Genomic DNA, 16,097 nt, shown 5'->3' with positions numbered 1-16,097 from the left:
AGACAGTTGAGCAACTAGAATCCTACATTAGACAAGAATGGGTTAACATTCCTATCCCTAAACTTGAGCAACTTGTCTCCTCAGGCCCCAGACGTTTACAGACTGTTGTAAAGAGAAAAGGGGATGTCTCACAGTGGTAAACATGGCCTTGTCCCAACTTTTTTGAGATGTGTTGTTGTCGTGAAATTTAAAATCACCTAATTTTTCTCTTTAAATGATACATTTTCTCTGTTTAAACATTTGATATGTCATCTATGTTCTATTCTGAATAAAATATGGAATTTTGAAACTTCCACATCATTGCATTCCGTTTTTATTTACAATTTGTACTTTGTCCCAGCTTTTTTGGAATCGGGGTTGTAGCTAACGGGCAAACACAAACTAGAACCTGAAACCTAAACTAGCATACAGACGCTACAAGTAAAGTGAAAGCTAACCTATCAAGCAAATGCTATTATAAAAAGGGAAATTTAGCACAGAAAATCTAGCTAGTGAGTCAGCACATAATAGCAAGTGAAAGCTAACCTAGCACGCAAAACATGAACGACTTGAGAACTCAAGAGTTGTCAGAAAACTTGCAAATGCACAAGTTGTTCATGTTGCACAGGACACATATAAACAGTGCTAAAATGAGATACGAATACAGGACACAAGTTGTCCATCTCTCTCTCTCTCGGCTGGATTTTCAATGACCTCCACAAAGCAGTTAAATTTAGGCCGCTATTTAAACCGCGAATGCGACCGGCGGATCGGTTACGAGCAGAACACCTTATAAAATAGCAGCTGCCAAATCAGGAGGGTCGTTTATCAAAGCAGATGCTCAGGATATGCAACACCACACGTCTATAGAAAATACACACAACCAGAGGGAACCAGAGCCAAACTTAATTCTTAGAACTTCGCAACAACAACAAGCACCAAAGTCAGAGGGGACGTGTGACTCTACAGATCACTGACTTTACACTTTCATTGCGGCATTAGCATCTGACCTTTAACCCCAAACATTCATCCATCAGGTGAACTTATGGAACCAATCAGTGTGGGTGTGTGTTTGCTCCATGCTAAGTATACGATATAATATAGCAGCAAAAACTAAATGAGCAAACAAAAACAAGTGTAGGAAGTGAAAGCTAACACAACTTGCCAATGAATCAAACTTAGTGAGCAAGCAACACTGACTAGCAAGTGAAATCTCATCTCATCATCTCTAGCCGCTTTATCCTTCTACAGGGTCGCAGGCAAGCTGGAGCCTATCCCAGCTGACTACGGGCGAAAGGCGGGGTACACCCTGGACAAGTCGCCAGGTCATCACAGGGCTGACACATAGACACAGACAACCATTCACACTCACATTCACACCTACGGCCAATTTAGAGTCACCAGTTAACCTAACCTGCATGTCTTTGGACTGTGGGGGAAACCGGAGCACCCGGAGGAAACCCACGCGGACACGGGGAGAACATGCAAACTCCGCACAGAAAGGCCCTCGCCGGCCACGGGGCTCGAACCCGGACCTTCTTGCTGTGAGGCGACAGCGCTAACCACTACACCACCGTGCCACCCCAAGTGAAATCTAACTTAGCAAAAAAACAAAACTTGCTAGCAGGCAAATAAAGACTATCGAGTGAAAGCTAGAAAAACAGGAGTTAAACAAGCAAAAAAATTGCTACTGGAGCAAGAAAGGCTCTCTCAGCGTGCAAAAGCTCGCTATGTTGCTAATAAAATCTAAAAAAGCAAACTTTAACCTGGTGAGGAAAAGTTAACTAACCAGGGAAACTAGCACACCAACGGTAGCTAGCGGGCAAGGACAAACTAGCGAGTGAAAGCTAACCTAGAAACCAACAGCTAAACCATTAAAAACTGGCATTACAAGTAAAGGCTAAAGCTTAGCTATTTGATTGATTTTGAAGGCGGAGTCTCAGTCACACATGCTTATTAGAATAATAGGCCACACCCACAAGGGGACTCTCAGTCTCATTAGTGTTGAGTTTATCATGTTTCTGTGTGGGTTTTTTTTAAACGCTATACACTTCTGCAAAAGTTTATAAGACAGAAAGGCAGGCTCCGCGTTCCTCCGAGTGCGAGTGCTTTCGTTAGTGGTTAACGCCAATATGCTCATGCTGTACAAGCCTGGCATTGCTAACATACTACTGACCGATTATATCTCACTTTGCTGTTTTTAGCAGCTGACACCTCTGGGCCACCGTACTGTCCGACAAACCAAAGGGCATGGCATTCCAGACCTGGCAAAATAATGTGTGTGTGCATGTGTGTGTGAGAGAGAGAGCGAGAACATAAATATTTTTTTATCCTGCTGGATTTGAAGTTGGCGTGTCAGGGTGTAATGTTTATCCTTTAATAATTTGCATATCAGATGTGATTGTTTCAAATCCATGAAATTTTATTTTATGACATCACAAACTGAGCAGATGTAGCTCCACCCCACAAATCAGTTTTATACAGAAAAAAAAAAGGGACTTTAGAGTGTATATTCTGGACCAAGTTCATGGTTTTTTTATATGAAAGTACGTCCCTTTACACACTCATCCAGAAGGGTAATTTTGCACAAGGCCGTCTGTCTACAGCAGAAAAAAATAAAATAACAAAACACGTCTGGAAAAATCCCAAGGGAGTCTGGAGCCAGATTCGTGACGTCACCTGCGGAAGCGCCAGCAGGCTGCGCGAGCTTTGCACGGTTTCAGTGCACAGCCTGTGTAGACCAAGCGCTCCCATTTCTCTCTCATTGTCCGGTCTTTTGGAAAACGATGAGCACTAATCCCATCAAGATTGGTGTTGCTACACCCTCCTACGATACATCTGTTAACCATTTTAATAATTACGCGATAGCGTTGAAGAAATTTGCAGAAAACCACCAGGTCGTTTTCTCATAAACAAACCAGCGCTGACGTAGGATTCAGAGGGAGGCGTCCCGCACGTGACGTCACGAAAATCAATGTTTCCCGGGAAATCCAAATGCAAAGTTTTTTCCGAGGCGGACCAATTCGCCTCAAATGGCTTGATTTCAACTGAATTTTTCTGGTATTGCACAAGGTAAAAAAAAAATTGCAGAGAATGCAGAATGTTACAGATATTTGACCAACGTTTAATATAAAATAGGAGAATTGCATTGATCTTGCTCCTGAATTTACCCGTGATGTGCACTTTAACACCAAATAGATCCATCGATCAGAGCCACTCACTTAGAACAGATCCAGTGCTTATCCTGTGAGGAAGTGGTGGTTGAAGGATACAGAAGTGCACTCTGAGGTAAGTTTTTTTTTTCCTCTTTCTCTCTCTCTCTCTCAGAAGCAGCCTTGGCCCCAAAGGGTTGCCGGTTCAATTCCCTGGACCACCAGGAAAATCCACAGCTGAAGTGCCCTTGAGCAAAGCACCTAGCCCCCAACTGCTCCCCAGTTTTGTTTTGTTTTTGTGTGTGTGTGTGTGTATTTGCTGTACGTCGTTCTAGATAAGAGCGTCTGCTAAATGCCTGTAATGTAACACACACACTTAAACAAAATCAAGGTCAAAACCCCTGAGTTTTTGCTTCTTTATTACAAAATCAGTGTATATTTCGTTCGGCTGGAATGGATGTTTGCTGTAAGTGTGTTCCAGTCAGAAAGTCGTTCCTGAGGTAGGCATCATTCCACATGAATACTCTTCCTGTTATGGTGCAATGTAACAGCAGCACTGTGAGCATTTTTGATCCCATCATTCAGACATCCATGAACATTTCCGCTAGCGCACCGTCCTCACACCGCCAAGTGTGTGTGTGTGCCCAGGATGGATTTGGGACACAGCCGGCTCTACATCTTCTCATAGGTGAGCTGGTGTCCACAAGTCTTACACACTTTCCTGTACTGATCCTCATCCTCGTCAAGCAGCTCCTCCTCACCGTAATCGTGCTGGTGGACGCCGACGTCCTTCCTGAACACACTGCTCCTCACTGCACGCCTCAACTCTGAGAGCGAGAGAGAGAGACAGAGAGAGAGAGAGAGAGAGAGGTTTAGTAATGAAACCTGTTGATTAAAATAAACACTGCATTTCGACCTTGATTTGAAATGAAATATTTAAAATATTAAATACAGAAGTTTAAATGAGCAATAAACATGGAAACATAAAACATCACATATACCCCTTTTCCACCAAATCAGTTCCAGGGCTGGTTCGGGGCCGGTGCTGGTGCTGGTTCACAACTCGTTCAACTTGCGAGCCAGCTGAGAACCAGTTTGGTTTTCCATAGCTCGCGGTGCTAAGAGAAGACACGTCATTACGTCGCTGTATACGTCAGTTACGTCGTTGTATACGTCATTACGTCGCTGTATACGTCAGTTACGTCGCTACGTTTGCATAAACCTTGGCGCGAATATCCAAGCAAAAACGCAGAAGAAGCAGCAGCAACAACAACAATAATAATAATAATAATAATGGATGACTTCACGTTTGTACAGCTGTGGCTTCTTATCGCTTAAAAATGGTGATCTTTTGCGGTCTTGTTATTGTTGTTGGTCTTAACAACTCCGCCCCCCCGCTGACGTAAGCGGTTCTTTCCTCTGGCCCAGCAGAGAGTTGGTGCTAGCCTGGAACCGGTTTTTCTGGCCCCAGAGCCAGTTCTTTGTCAGTGGAAACAGAAAACCCGGTTCCAAACTAAGCACTGGCCCCGAACCAGCCCTGGAACTGCTTTGGTGGAAAAGGGGCAATAATGACCTTTATACAGGTTTATAAACTGTAACTCTGTGTGTGTACCTTTGACTTTCTTGTTGAAGCGTTTCTGTTTCTGTATCTCTCTGTTCTCCTCTCGAGTCTCTCGCGCCTCCTGCAGAGCCTCCTCACTGCCCCAAACCTCCAAAGACCGACACACCACCTACACACACACACACACACTAACGTGACCAGACATCCCGGTTTGACCGGGACAGTCCCGATTTTGAGTCGCGTGTCCCCAGTCCTGACAAAGGTCCGTCGGGACGCTGAAATGTCCCGGTTTACACCAAACACTAACAAACTGTCCCGGTTACAGCGATCATATATAGCCAACGAGATGTCAATAAAGCTGCTAGCAATTCAGCATCAATGAGCGTGTGTGCGCAGTCAACCTTACAGTGTATCTATTTGTACAATCTTGCAATATAGAGGCCACGTTATAATGTTTTTTTTCGCTAGCGGCTGTCAACTACTACGCGACAATGCCGCACGGATGAGCACTGGGCGGAGATGTTCGCGCACTTCAAGAGTAGGGAGATTCCTTACAGCAATGTCAGCCAGCTTTGCCAGTTTGCCATGTGCCTACCTGGCACCAATGCTCCAGCTGAGCGAATATTTTCACTCATGAACAACACCTGGACTGACGAGAGGAACCGCATGACTGCGCCTACTCTCGAAGCCTTGCTCATTACCCGGGCCAATTTCGACGATACTTGCTCGCAGTTTCACAGCAGGCTCTCCGGCAATAAAGCGCTAGTGGAGCAAATTCACTCATCATGTAAATATATGCAATAAAATGGCATCTTCTTTAGGGTGGGTGGCTGTGTTTCTGAAACATTTTTTGTTGTCTTTCATCTGTTTCATCTGTCTTTAATCTGTATCACAGATTGTCTTGACTTGTTTGATGCTGTTGTCAACTCAGGGTTCACATTTTCAAACTAGTTAATAGCCGACACTGGTTAAGATTAAACAGAGGCATTTTGGGTAAAGGTTCGGAGGTGACAACGATTAGGCTCATGCGCTTGTTCCTGTTACAATGCACAGCCTATTGTTTAAAAAAAAAGTTTGTCGCATAAAATGTTGATGTTAATATGCAAGCAGTGCATTTTCTTGGCGTTTTCACAAAGGTGAAATAAATCAGTTGAAACGTAGGCTATGGAGCACTTGCATGTGACGTCACAGCCGATCCAGATTGTGACAGACGCCATCTTGTCGGTCAAACGGCATATTCCGCCTTCTACTTCTACTTCTGGTTCTACTTCTGCTTTTACTTCTACCTTTTCTTCTGGAAAACCCTACTATATACAATTCTACTACAACGGCTGCGGCTACAAGCTGTCCCTACCTGTGCACGTTTTTTATGTTTTCTGTGTGTATTTTTGCGTGTTGTTTGTCTGTACCGGACTTCAATATCCACTACAACCGTATGGACTTACTGGACATTGGTTTCCAGCAGAAAATGACGGTTTGTAGCGATTTCCATTGCATGCACAACATTCCGGACAAGAAAAAAAAAAAAAAAACATTCCGGACGAGATAGTGAGACCAGCGGGGTCTCCGTGGATTGTTATCGGAAGCAAAGCGAAGGAGGCGGTGCCGGGAGCGGAAGCAAAAGCGAGGCTGCAGGCAGAGCCGGCCTGTTGACTAAGCTCAGAAAACAGCCACTCAAACCTCCACTGCCAAGCCTCTACCTCTCCAACGCCAGATCCATGTAAACAAGACGGACGATTTGGAATTACAGCTGGAATTACCTTATTCTATTCTATAATCGGCTGGTCAGTGCTATACTCAATACCTAAGTGACTTACCCATCCAATGAGGATTCTTGTTTACAAGATGCCACATCTGAGTCGCTGACAAATCCTGAATTTCTGTAAAGATAACTGTCCAGAGATTTATAAGCACGCAGTGCTTCACCACTGAACAGCGAGGGAAAGTTAATGAGGTAATTATACACGTCTGTATATTCCACCTCTGGCAGTTCAAAATCCGGTCGTGAAAACTCCGTCCGGTAAGCCATAAGGGTCATAAATCTGTAGATCGTTTATTTTAGACATATATCTAGTTATCTGTTCATTAGAAAAATGAGCCGTGTAGTCCGTCGGTTGAAATTGATCCATTCTGTACACGAGTGCAGCAGTATTCAGCGGTGTTTTTGACCGACAAGATGGCGGTTGTGTACTTTCCGGTCACGTGACTGCAAGATCTCTATTGGCCTATTCCCTGTCATCACATCTGTTGTCTGATTTTCTTACTTTAACTGAATTGTGATAGAAGTACATGCAGATAACAAGAAAATACTTGATTATTCTCTGAAATGTTGATGAAAGTGAGCTTCTACAAAATGATAAAAGCACCTGTCTGAGCCATGGTTTGAGCCGGCGCACGTTTACATCAAAATGCGTGTGCGTGCACGAGTATCACGGTCACGCGCAAAGTGTCCCGGTTTTAGACTCGAGAAATCTGGTCACCCTAACACACACACACACTTACCCACTGCGTGTAAATATACCATTATGTAAAAATCCGCTGCATGTCCAAATCCACACCTTGTTCACTATGTAGTGCACTAATTATGGAGCTTTGCTCGTTACGATCATGTCTGACAGTGCACTGTGTAGGGTGTAGGGCGTAGGGCCTAGCGAGCCTGTTCTGTATAGTGTAAAGTGAATTTATGTGAACACGTGAATAATGTTGATCGGAAACTGTAATAAAAGGGAGTGCAGGTTCTGAGGTCAGGGGTCACGTCAGTGCACTGTGGAGTATGGGGGAGTTTTCAGGTGGTTAAAGGCCAGCGGCCAGGGGTGTTACCTGTGATTTCAGGTACAGCTTCATGTCTCCCCAGCAAGGATTGTGGGGGTTTTTCTTCAGGATGAAGCGCAACGGCGGCTCGCGCTGGTCCAGATCGCAGTCTTTCAACAGGAAGAGCTGCTTCACCTCGGTACGAGAAATCAGCTTGTGTTTCACCTCACTGTCTCTACACACACACACACAGGTTATGATACAAAACCTCAGACGCTGTCTTCAACTGACTTACAAACTGTATGGATTTTCCTGTCTGTGCACGCGCATGTATTTATCAACAGCCAAAAACCGACACACACTCATACACTCGACCACAGAAACATCACACGCAGCTGTGAAGGAACAAGTGTAGTGGAACATACACAACACCTCCTCTCCCACACAAACAGCATACACCCCCCCACACACACACACACGCAGCTGCAAAATTCTATGTAACTACAAATTCAATACTCCAGTACAGCATACAGGAAACAGTGTGTGTGTGTGTGTGTGTGAGTCTGACCTGCATTTGTCACACACTGAGAGATCGAAACTGTTGCTGAGGAATGAGTCCATGAACGGCTTTGCGCACTCCTCACATATCAGATAATCTGGCTTCATCACTGGGGCTGAACATTTAAAACACACACACACATTTTTAATGATATTTCACGTCTACTAAAAGTGGGAAAGCAACGCTGGCTGGATGTCATTTATCTGGAAATGGCTTTTTTTACATTTATTTTTATTGTATTGACACTTAAGCCCCCGGGGTCGGCGAGGGCCTTTCTGTGTGGAGTTTGCATGTTCTCCCCGTGTCCGCGTGGGTTTCCTCCGGGTGCTCCGGTTTCCCCCACAGTCCAAAGACATGCAGGTTAGGTTAACTGGTGACTCTAAATTGACCGTAGGTGTGAATGTGAGTGTGAATGGTTGTCTGTGTCTATGTGTCAGCCCTGTGATGACCTGGCGACTTGTCCAGGGTGTACCCCGCCTTCCGCCCGTAGTCAGCTGGGATAGGCTCCAGCTTGCCTGCGACCCTGTAGAAGGATAAAGCGGCTTGAGATAATGAGATAAGATGACACTTAAGCTTAATGTTTTAAAAAATAATTCTATTTTAATTTTATCATCATTACACATACTACACTAAGTAACTTTAAAAACGCACATTGATAAAACTTGCTGAATTCGTGCTGAGTTTATCTCAAGAAGAAAAGAAATAGATCACAATGGAAAAATAACTTCGTTCCGCCCGAATAAGTTCCAAATCTGTGCTCAAATCAGAATTTAAGGGAGTTGTACTCAATAACGTACAATATGACTCGGGTAGTCAATGACATGGACAGGCTTTAATTTTCAAACAAATTTTGCTGTACACACACAATCTTGCCTATAAATACCCGGGGGAAATGATGGGAAAATTGTCATTATTGAAGATGCCACGCCTAAGCCAAAATCAACGTGAACAGGCCATCGGGATGTTGCGTGCCGGAAGTACACAGACAGAGGTCGCCCGGCACTTCGGTGTTCATCATTCGACCGTTTCCCGTTTGAGTCAGCGTTACAGACAGACAGGGAGCACCAGGGATCGTCCACGCCCTGGTCAGCCTCGAGTCACGACGCCAGTTCAGGATCAGCACATCAGGCTAGCTCACCTCCGTGACAGATTCCTGACACCCTCAGTCACTGCTGCTGAGACCCCTGGACGACACAGACCCAGAATCTCCAGCATGACGGTCCGAACATGGACCAACTGTCACTTTGAATTTTTTTATTGTGAATTAATTCTTGAGTTTGACAATAAATGTCCTTTATCAATGTTTCAAGATGTGTGTGCATTACATACAATATCATACATTTCAAATATATGCATGGATCTAAAGTGATATCGTGTTGAATTCCATTGTGCGTTTTTAAAGTTACTTAGTATATATATGTGGTACGGGCACATCCTGAGAAGAGATGCAGAGCATGTGGGAAGGAGAATGTTGAGGATGGAGCTGCCAGGCAAATGAAAATGAGGAGATAGCCTACATGGATGTGGTGAGAGAGGACATGAAAGTGGCAGGTGTGGGAGAGAAGGATGCGGAAGACAGGGAGCGATGGAGACGAAAGATCCGCTGTGGCGACCCCTAATCGGGAGCAGCCAAAAGAACAAGAAGAAAGAAGACACATACTATATCTACGTAACTTCTTTTCCCCCAGATTGATTCACCGTTATTTGTTCTCGTTTTGTTTGTTTTTATAGACGTGTCATTTCTTTCATAATTTAAACTTTTTTTTTTATCTGGAACTTATCGAACGCATTCAAAAGTGTATAAAATGAACATTTTTATTAGGGCTGGGTATCACCAGATACCTCACGATACGATACTATGGCGATATTTTGCCCACGATAACGATATTATCACGGTACAGCGATTCTGCGATAATCGATATATTGCAAGAAATTTCAACCACATCACGATATCTGTGTCACTGAAGAAAATCAGAATTTATTGACCACTGTAAAATTACATTTCACATACATAACTACACACTCTTGCCAGACATATATTTGTCTCTATTCTACTGCTGGCAAAACCAAGAGTTGCTTCACTACAACATACAGAAAATTCCCATTTCTGTGCTAGTATTCTCAACTTTTCTGTAAGCATGGACACATCAGTGCTGCTTAACAAGCAGAATCAAATTGTTTTATGAAAACTTAAAACTTGCACTGCAGACTGCACATACATTTCAGTGCTAACACTAATATCAATTTGTTCTTTGTAAACTTGAGAACATATACCGGAGAACATTTAACTTGTGCTTATTTTGCAGGAACAACACACTGTCTGAAACACATTGAAAAGTGCAGTGGGCATCTTAATTTAATTGGAGCGAAACAGGTTTTGCAAAGTGCATTCTCTTTGTCCGGCTCACTGTTTTTTTTTTCTCCTTTCCTTTGGAATCCAAAGTGCCTCCAAACATCTGCCTTAAAGTTCGGCGGCGTCTCTAGGTTTATGTTAACAGCCATGCTTGCTTGTTTTTTTTTTTCCTCACTGCAACCGCCGGGGAAAAAAGAGAAGACGAAGTGAGGTAGCGGCACAGAGACACCTCGCGGAGCGGAGGTGCGGAAGTCGTACTGGATTTACAACCCGTCTGAAACATGATTTTATTATTTGAAAAAATATCGATATTCAAATTTTGAGTATCGATATTGAATCGGAAGACAAAGTATCGCGATATATCGCCGTATCGATATTTTTGCACACCCCTAATTTTTATACACAGTTTAACTTTAAAGAAGTTGTCAAAATAAGATAAACATGTTTACTGATGTGTTGACGATACCTGTGATATCATGTCCTCTGACTGAATTTAGCACAATACTCAGGTCACGTTGCTCAACTCTAACTCATAACCACGGATCTACAGCATGAACTTATTGTATTATTATTAAAAAAAATTTTTAAATAAAATGAAAAAAGGCAGGCAGCACAGTGGTGACCCCAAACTTTTGAACGGTAGTGTAGGTGCGTGTATTGTATAATTTGACCCTGTGTCGATTTCTGAAAACCCAAAATAAATTGCACCAAATTTTTTTTTCCTATTAAAAGATGCATGTCGTAATCATTCTGACACAGAAAAAGAACGGTTCAAAGAAATCACTGACAGCCCGCAAACACCATCACATTCATGTCCATGATGACTTTATGTAAACTTCTGACCACAACTGGAGCTCTAGGGGTGTCAATACTTTCGATGCTTCCCGACATTGTTGAATCGGAATGTTAAACATGGTATAAGAGAATCATGAGGTTTGTGATGATCATAGTTACCAGGTTTATTCACCACTCTCGTCACTTGCTGCTTGTCCTCCTCCTCCTCCTCTTCAATGAAGAATCCTGCGCCAGAGTCGATGGTTTTTGCTATTTTGGTTGCTGTGGCACCTTTAACACACACATGCGCACAATCGTATGATAAAATCAATTTCTCAATATCATAGCTTTTAGTATATCTTAAGCTAGTATCTCACTGGGCTGCGACAGCTTGCGAACGTCATTCAAAAGTGTCTTGAAACATTTGCGACTTCTCAATTTCCTCGCATGAGTCGCTCCTTTGTCGCTGAAATTTTGAACATGTTCAAAAAATTCATGCGACAAAATTTCTCTCAAAATAGCCGCAAATGCGTCGCTGGTGTCGCAAAGCCGTCGCGAACCCTTCTCGAGTCAGTTTCCGTGAGGCTTCCTCTACTTCCCTGCCTGCCGAGGGAAAGCTGGGCTGCGACAGCCTGCGACTAGTTGGATACACAACAATTACGATAAAATATGCGAATATCAATTCAGTGTGATTCCAAGTGAAAATTGTGGCTAATTCGCATATTTTATCACAATTGTTGTGTCTCCAACTAGTCACGGGCTGTCGCAGCCCAGTGAGATACTACCCTAATTTTATGCTTGTTTTTTTATTTTAACACACACACACACCCCTTCCCGGGCAGCACAGTGGTGCAGTGGTTAGCGCTGTCGCCTCACAGCAAGAAGGTCTGGGTTCGAGCCCCGTGGCCGGCGAGGGCCTTTCTGTGCAGAGTTTACATGTTCTCCCCGTGTCCGCGTGGGTTTCCTCCGGGTGCTCCGGTTTCCCCCAGTCCAAAGACATGCAGGTTAGGTTAACTGGTGACTCTAACGCTACGTTCACACTGCAAGGCTTAATGCTCAATTCCGATTTTTTTGTGAAATCCGATTTTTTTGTGAGGTCGTTCACATTAACAAATATATGCGACTTGTATGTGATCCTCAGTATGAACGAAAAGCGACCTAAAAGTGTTCCGCATGTGCATTGCAGGATACGACGACGTCACACGCAGTGAGCATGGCCAGTGTTTACGGAAGTAAAACCGCCCGGTTGCGGTATGACCCATCCAATCTAGCTTGAATAGCTGCATCCCCCCAAATGGAAATCTGCTCCCTAACCTCTGCGTCCTTCCATTGAGAAGATTCAGAACCTTCACAGCCCGAAGCGTCCCTCGCATTGATGTCATGCGCAGGGGCGCAGATACGTTTTTTGAACTGGGGGGGACAAAAAACTGGGGAGGGGGGGACAAAGCTGCCAGCAAACCAACCCCAACCCCGATATGCCTGTCAAACTTGTTGTTAGTAACCATAGCAACCAAGCTCGAGCTCGCAACCTGTGCAGTCTGCGCAGCTCAACCAACCGAATATCAGTCTTTGTTTTATGTGAGTTGTTGCAACTATGTATACACTGCTGTGCACCTCAATAAACCGAATGGTAATTAGTCTTTTGATTTTTCCGTGAGGTTTGCCTTATGCAAAGAAAGACAGCATAGACGTTTTTTCCTCCCTATAAGTGGGGAGGGACCGAACGAGGTGAATTTAAATCTGGGTGGGACGACTCCCACCCTCTACCTGCGCCCGTGATTATGCGCCATGTTGTTGTAACTTTTTTTGAGAGACCCGCCGCCTACTTCAGCGCAGAATAGTGACGTTTGTGGCTTGTTGATGACGTGTAAGTCGGATGAATGCGACCTGGCGGTTCAGACTGAAGTCGCATATGAAAAGAGCGGATAGGGATCGGAATTAGGACCACATATCCAAACGGCCTGGGTCGGATTTGAAAAAATCGGATCTGTGTCGTTCATATTGTCAATAAAAGATCGGATACAGGTCACATATGGGCGAAAAGATCGGATTTGAGTCACTTCAGCCTGCAGTGTGAACGTAGCCTAAATTGACCATAGGTGTGAATGTGAGTGTGAATGGTTGTCTGTGTCTATGTGTCAGCCCTGTGATGACCTGGCGACTTGTCCAGGGTGTACCCCGCCTTTTGCCCGTAGTCAGCTGGGATAGGCTCCAGCTTGCCTGCGACCCTGTAGAACAGGATAAAGCGGCTAGAGATAATGAGATGAGATGAGACACACCTTCCCCAGGTGAGGGTCGGTTGGCGAGTCTGGCCTGCCTCAGCATCAGCGCTCTCTGTCGGTTCCTCTCGATCTTAGCCAGCATGAACGGAGTTAACTTCACACTCTGAGATCTTTCCTCCACTTCACTCACAGTACTGGACTTCACACACTCCATCTTGATCACCACACACACACCTGCAGAGAGAGATAGACACAGATCACCATGAATAAATGAAGATGTGAGAGTGATCACGTGATGCCCTTGATGCGGAAATACTGTATTATGATGTAAGATCTTCATAAATTACGTAATGTTATAATATAATTCATATTCATACCAGGGCTTAGCATTATAATTATAATATGCCAATACTGTAAGAATAACTTTTAACACTCTATACAATATCTATAAAACATACAGTAGCACTCATTAGTTTATTATATTTATTTCTGTTTTCTGTGATAAACTTACCAGCGGTGTGTAAATAATCCCCACAGAACACTGAAGGATGTTACATTACACTTCCGGAGAAATCACGCGAGCTGTAAATTTTATATATATATATATATATATATATATATATATATATATATATATTTATATATTAATGAAACAGTTCATTTAAAACAGGACAGCTTGATGTTAATGCTACTGCTAATGCTTTTGGTTGTGTAGGTCTTCGTCTTCTTCTGTGGTTGGAGTAAGAACGGTTTGAGTCACGTGATGCACATTTCCGCCACCTACCGACCGCCATATGATAGTGCAGTTCAGTTTAATAGAAAATACAGCATTCAAACTATTGTCAAACATTATACCACCAAAAAAAAAAAGATAAATGAATCATGGAAGTAAATTTATTCAAATCTTTGATGTAGAAATGTCATGTTTTGTGTGGTTTCTTCAGTCAGGTGTCGCTGAAGATTTTGGCGTCCATTTTGAGAAAAAAAAAAAGGTTCCTGACAATATAGAAGTGTATCACTGTTAGTAAAATCCTATAACTGAGATTTCTAAATCTTTATCAATGATTAAAATTACAGTCATTCAAATTCATGGCACTGAATTTTATAATGAATAATTTCATAATGAATCTTCACGTTCGCACAGAGGCCGGTTAGCTCAGTTGGTTAGAGCGTGGTGCTAATAACGCCAAGGTCGCGGGTTCGATCCCCGTACGGGCCACATGAGTATCATTTTTTTTTCCTTTGAATTATTAGGTTTTACATCTGTAATGCGTTCAAGCAAGAAATCATATAAAACAGATCCACTTATCACTTTTACGAGTTATGTGATATAAAACCACTGTTATTTGCTGTACGTTTAACAACTGTGTGATTTCTATTATGTGTCCATCTAGTGGTTCGTGATGGAACTGCAATATAAAAATAGAGAACGCTCCCAAATATGAAAATCAGTCTTTCACTCAAGCATTTCTATATTAAAGGAACAGTCCACCGTATTTCCATAATGAAATATGCTCTTATCTGAATTGAGACGAGCTGCTCCGTACCTCTCCGAGCTTTGCGCGACCTCCCAGTTAGTCAGACGCGCTGTCACTCCTGTTAGCAATGTAGCTAGGCTCAGTATGGCCAGCGGTATTTTTTGGGGCTGTAGTTAGATGTGACCAAACTCTTCCACGTTTCTCCTGTTTACATAGGTTTATATGACCAGTGATATGAAACAAGTTCAGTTACACAAATTTAAACGTAGCGATTTTCTATGCTATGGAAAGTCTGCACTATAATGACAGGCGTACTAACACCTTCTGCGCACTTCGGCAGCGCATTGATACAGAGCTCAGATATCAATGCGCTGCCGAAGCACGCAGAAGGTGTTAGTACGCCTGTCATTACAGTGCGCACTTTCCATAGCATAGAAAATCACTACGTTTAAATTTAACTGAACTTGTTTCATATCACTGGTCATATAAACCTATGTAAACAGGAAAAACGCGGAAGAGTTTGGTCACATCTAACTACAGCCCCAAAAAATACCATTGGCCATACTGAGCCTAGCTACATTGCTAACAGGAGTGACAGCACGTCTGACTGCGTCTGACTGACTGGGAGGTTGCGCAAAGCTCGGAGAGGTACGGAGCAGCTCGTCTCAATTCAGGTCAGAGCATATTTCATTATGGAAATACGGTGGACTGTTCCTTTAAAGTGCCATTCCACCATTGGATGTATTCTTTGGCATAAAATACAATATATTTTGACAACATATATAAATGGTATCACTAGGTAGAGAAATCTTTTAGCTTCAAAATGATATATCAAACATAATTTGACAACGACAAGTATATTAATTTTGCGACCAAAGTCACCTACCCTTTTAATTTCCGCGCGTGACGCCATTGGCAGGTTCCCCTTCTTGTGTACCATGTGACGTGGCACATATCAGCAATGGCGGATAGAACGCGATAAAAATAATTCCAATAAATCTAGCTAATACCAATAAATCTAGCTAACTGAAAGATTAACTCAAAATTTTTCGCAATTTTTTTGGCCCCCATATACGAGGAGAAATGGCTCTCTCACTTTGGGGGTTTCCTGGTCTAAAAATAGACCGACACGTGGTACACAAGAAGGGGAACCTGCCGATGACATCACGTTTCACTACCGCGCGGAAATTAAAAGGGTAGGTGACTTTGGTCGCAAAATTAATATACTTGTCGTCAAAAAAAATATGTTTGATATATCATTTTGAAGC

At 43.1% G+C, this 16,097-nt stretch overlaps 1 protein-coding gene and 1 non-coding gene across 2 annotated transcripts; one reads left to right on the top strand and one right to left on the bottom strand.

Moving 5' to 3' along the window:
• Window positions 1-3,533: 3,533 nt before the first annotated feature.
• On the bottom strand, window positions 3,534-14,094 carry xpa (xeroderma pigmentosum, complementation group A). Its single transcript, XM_060916773.1, has 7 exons — window positions 13,863-14,094; window positions 13,409-13,585; window positions 11,310-11,420; window positions 8,012-8,117; window positions 7,513-7,678; window positions 4,744-4,861; window positions 3,534-3,958 (listed from the first exon to the last, which is right to left on the bottom strand). The coding sequence occupies exons 2-7, from the start codon at window positions 13,563-13,565 to the stop codon at window positions 3,804-3,806; spliced, it is 813 nt and encodes a 270-aa protein (XP_060772756.1). The 5' UTR covers window positions 13,566-13,585; window positions 13,863-14,094; the 3' UTR covers window positions 3,534-3,803.
• A 402-nt stretch (window positions 14,095-14,496) lies between these two features.
• Window positions 14,497-14,570, top strand: trnai-aau (transfer RNA isoleucine (anticodon AAU)). Its single transcript has one exon. It is a non-coding gene; the product is annotated as a tRNA-Ile (tRNA).
• Window positions 14,571-16,097: the final 1,527 nt, after the last annotated feature.

Source organism: Neoarius graeffei, chromosome 3 (genome assembly GCF_027579695.1).
Source record: "Neoarius graeffei isolate fNeoGra1 chromosome 3, fNeoGra1.pri, whole genome shotgun sequence".
Classification (NCBI taxonomy): domain Eukaryota; kingdom Metazoa; phylum Chordata; class Actinopteri; order Siluriformes; family Ariidae; genus Neoarius; species Neoarius graeffei.
The sequence above is the reverse complement of the archived record's forward strand: the minus strand, read 5'-3'. Positions and strand labels throughout refer to the sequence as shown.